The 3,418-nt window shown below is 53.9% G+C and overlaps 1 protein-coding gene across 1 annotated transcript in view; it reads right to left on the reverse strand.

Annotated features, from left to right (window-relative positions):
* Window positions 1–3,418, reverse strand: part of LMX1A (LIM homeobox transcription factor 1, alpha) — a 43,845-nt gene that overhangs the window by 38,350 nt on the left and 2,077 nt on the right. The window contains exon 2 of the mRNA XM_009999707.1: window positions 3,194–3,380. Within this exon, the coding sequence (XP_009998009.1) occupies window positions 3,194–3,380 (187 nt within the window). The remainder of the gene's footprint in view (window positions 1–3,193; window positions 3,381–3,418) is intronic.

Here is a 3,418-nt window from a genome sequence, read left to right on the forward strand (position 1 = left end):
CTTTCCATCGCTTCTGGCACCCCTCCCCATTTATAGCCAGGTTTGACATTGCCCCCACACCCCCCAAATCTACCACGGCAAAAGCCCACCGCTCTGGCCTCACAGCCAGGGTGTGTCCCCAGGGCCACTCTGCAGTCAGGGAGCCGGCCAGGGCGAAGCCTGAACCTTGTCATACTTCAGACTTATCAGGTTTGGACCAGCGCCGGGGGCTGCCGCGGGATTCAGGATGTTCTGTAACAAACGTCCTCTGCCCCAAATAGACGCCGTCCCAGGGGCGCGGGCTTGAGCGGTCTCTCCCCAGGAGCCCTCCCACCAGGGAAACGGGTTCAAGAACAACCCCGGGCCCCCCAAGCACCAGGCCAGTAGCACTGCCCAAACCACCCACAGATCGTAAGTCATGGCCCTGGACACCTCAAAAGAGATGCCAAGACCCAGCCCAATGCCCCCAGTCTTTAATCCATCCCTCTCCAGGTCCTCTTCCGAGGTCGTCCTCTTTGTGCAAGACAAAGAAATTTTAAACATCTGCTTTAATAAGTAACTCCTCAATTTCTATAGTCGGTCAAGTCAGATACTTGCTTAAAACTGTCCGTAACACTTTCCACGGGTGTATTTATAAGCAAAGGCACAACTCTGCTGCCCTTAACCCTCTGCAGCCTTCTTATAAATGGAGCTCAAAGAGAGAGTGAAGATACATGTCAGAAAATATCACACCTACACCCCCCAACAGTCCACAACAGGAAGAGAAATCCCTTCTTTCAATTTGAAAAAGAAAACCCAAACAAAACCACCACCACCACGCTGGCAGGTAGGATCCCAACTGCTTCCCTGGCACCCCCAGCACCAGCGTTTCCCACACAGACACCCCAGCCTTCCCACGCAGCAAGAGGCCCCCGGGGCCCAGCTCCAGCGGTGCCGTGGAGAGGACCAGCCACTTTACACCACCATGCTGTGCAAGGAGTGTCAGTCGCCTGTGATAATTAACCAGCTCTCGGCTCGTAATAATTAGCTCAGTCCAAGAGCAGCAGCTCTTCCCCTGCGTGTTTCCCACGGAAAGCCCCGTTACCGGCATCGGCACCGTGGTGGAGGGTGGCACGGTGCTCCTGCAACTGGGACCGGGGAAAACACTCAGCCCAAAGGCAGGACAGGCCGTTTGGGGAAAGAAAGAGGGGTTTTTGTTAAATTCAGTAATTTCTAAAGCTCCACGGAGCCCAAGGAAAACAGACTCCTTGCCGTCCCCAGCCCTGATGGGGATATGGAGGGAGCAGAGAAACAGCCCTACAGCCCCACACACACTAAAAAATAAATAAAACAAAATTAAAGGGGGATAACAACATGAGAGCACAGGGCACATGGGAAGAGGCCAGCAATGGTTCAGGGCTAAACCCACCACACCTCAGGAAAGCTGCCTGCCGCAGGGCCCGCTCCTCAGCTCAAGCACAATCACCAACCCAAATGCAGCAGGGAAATAACCAGGATAAACTACACCACCACAGAGCCTAGGAAATATTTGTGATATAGTGTTTTTTTCTCACTATCATCCTTGTCTACCCTGACATCAAGATGTGCACAACAAGAAGCGAATGGCGGCATCAATTTCTTTCACGGCCGAGAGACACGGGAAGAGGGTTTCAGGTCCAGGACTCCAAAGCCACAGTCAAACACGCAGAGAGTAAAACCCTTTGCAACCTGGAATGGCATTTCTGTGGTGGTAATCACACCGATTTCCCCTCCCTGCTCCAAGTGGAGGCACTGATAAAACAGAAAATGAGAATCAAATCGTGTTGAAGACCTACGTGAACCGGTAGCCAAATTTCTACAGGCAAACAAGCAGCGCACACACCCTCGACACATTCTTGCCAAAGAAACGGACCAACCAGCAAAAAAAAAACAAAAACCCCACCAAAACCCAAACAACCCTATCCCTGATTAAAATACTAACTATCCTCACACAGCTCTCTCCGCTCCACTCTCGCAGCAGCTAATTCTTCCGCTCTTTCGTAAACATTTGAAAACAAGGTCACGCGCACAAATTCTGCTTTCAATTTGCTTTGTATCCATAGTGATTAAACTCAGACCCACAATATGGGACTTAAAGGAGAAAAAAAAATACTCTAGAAGGGCCTGGAGCAGGGCTAGCCCCTGGCACGCTCGCCGACCCCACTGCAGGCCAGGGACAAGAGCTTCGCCGATGACTGTTTTCTCACACAAAACAGTGACCCAGGAATTAAATCACGGGGCTCCAGCAGCCGTGGTATCACCATAATGAGGGATCTGACCTCCCCATTTACACCCCTCCTCAAGAAACAGTCAGCCCAGAGGCAACAGCGTTTTAACAGCTCCGAAACCCGGCCAGGGAGCGAGGTCCGGGGAGAGACAGTGAGAGTGGGATGAGCAGGAAAAAATGAAAGCAGCTGCAAGATGGAAAGGCTCAACAGCCTTCTCCCCATTCTCAATGGGAAGATTTTTCTCTAAGATAAGAAAAATAATTTTCTCACCACCTTTTCTCCCCCAGCCCCACACTTGCCAAAGGAGAAGCGTCAGGGCTAGAAGCTCTAACCACCTACGTCCAATTTCCTGCTCCACCAAAGCCCCAGACATGGGCAAAGCCTCCAGTGTGTGACAGCAAACACTCCAAATTCAGCAGTGCCTTCCCTGCTACCTGCCAAGTGCCTCAGTTTCCCCACCAGGGAAAGCAATACTCTACCAGGGAGCAATAGCATTGCCCTGCCTGAGGGGATATTAGGAAAACAGCCCCATCCAGGACCGGGCCAGGGAGGATATAACGTTCCTCCTGCAGACTCTCAATAAAAAAAATAAAGCCAGAGGAGATGGGGAACTGCTTGGCCCCATCCCTCCACAGCCCCAGGGTTACCAAGGTCTCACAGGCTCCCGACAAAAGGCTCCCAAACTCCCAAGGCATCAACCAAACGCAACAAAACACCTCTAAAAAAAGGGGAGAACCGGGGGTGCAAGAAGGCTGTGGGCGGGAAGCCCACCTGGCCAGGCAGCCCGGTAAAGCTGACACTTCTGGGAACACACGGGGACGGGGAAGGAAGGAGCTGCGGGCGGACGCCGAGCTCCCCGACCCCCGCGCTTTCGGCCAGGACGTCGGGGCTCTGCGGGCAGCAGGAGTGGAGAAGGTGAGGGGGGCTCACCGGGTGGCAAAGGGTGGGGGGGTGTTGGGGGCACTCACTTCTCATAGTCCAGCTTGCAGTAGAGCTTCTTGTCGCGGTAGAAGCAGGTGGTGTGCAGGGGCTCCTTGCAGGACGCGCACTGGACGCACTGCTCGTGCCACAGGCTGTCGTTGAGGCGCAGCAGGAACCGGTCCGAAATGACTCGCTGGCAGCCTTCGCACACCGACTTGGGGGTCGCGGCTCTGCCTGTGGAAGGGGAGGACCCGGGGGGGGAAAAGGTTGGG

Source organism: Chaetura pelagica, unplaced genomic scaffold (genome assembly GCF_000747805.2).
Source record: "Chaetura pelagica isolate M959 unplaced genomic scaffold, ChaPel_1.0 scaffold656, whole genome shotgun sequence".
Lineage (NCBI taxonomy): Eukaryota > Metazoa > Chordata > Aves > Apodiformes > Apodidae > Chaetura > Chaetura pelagica.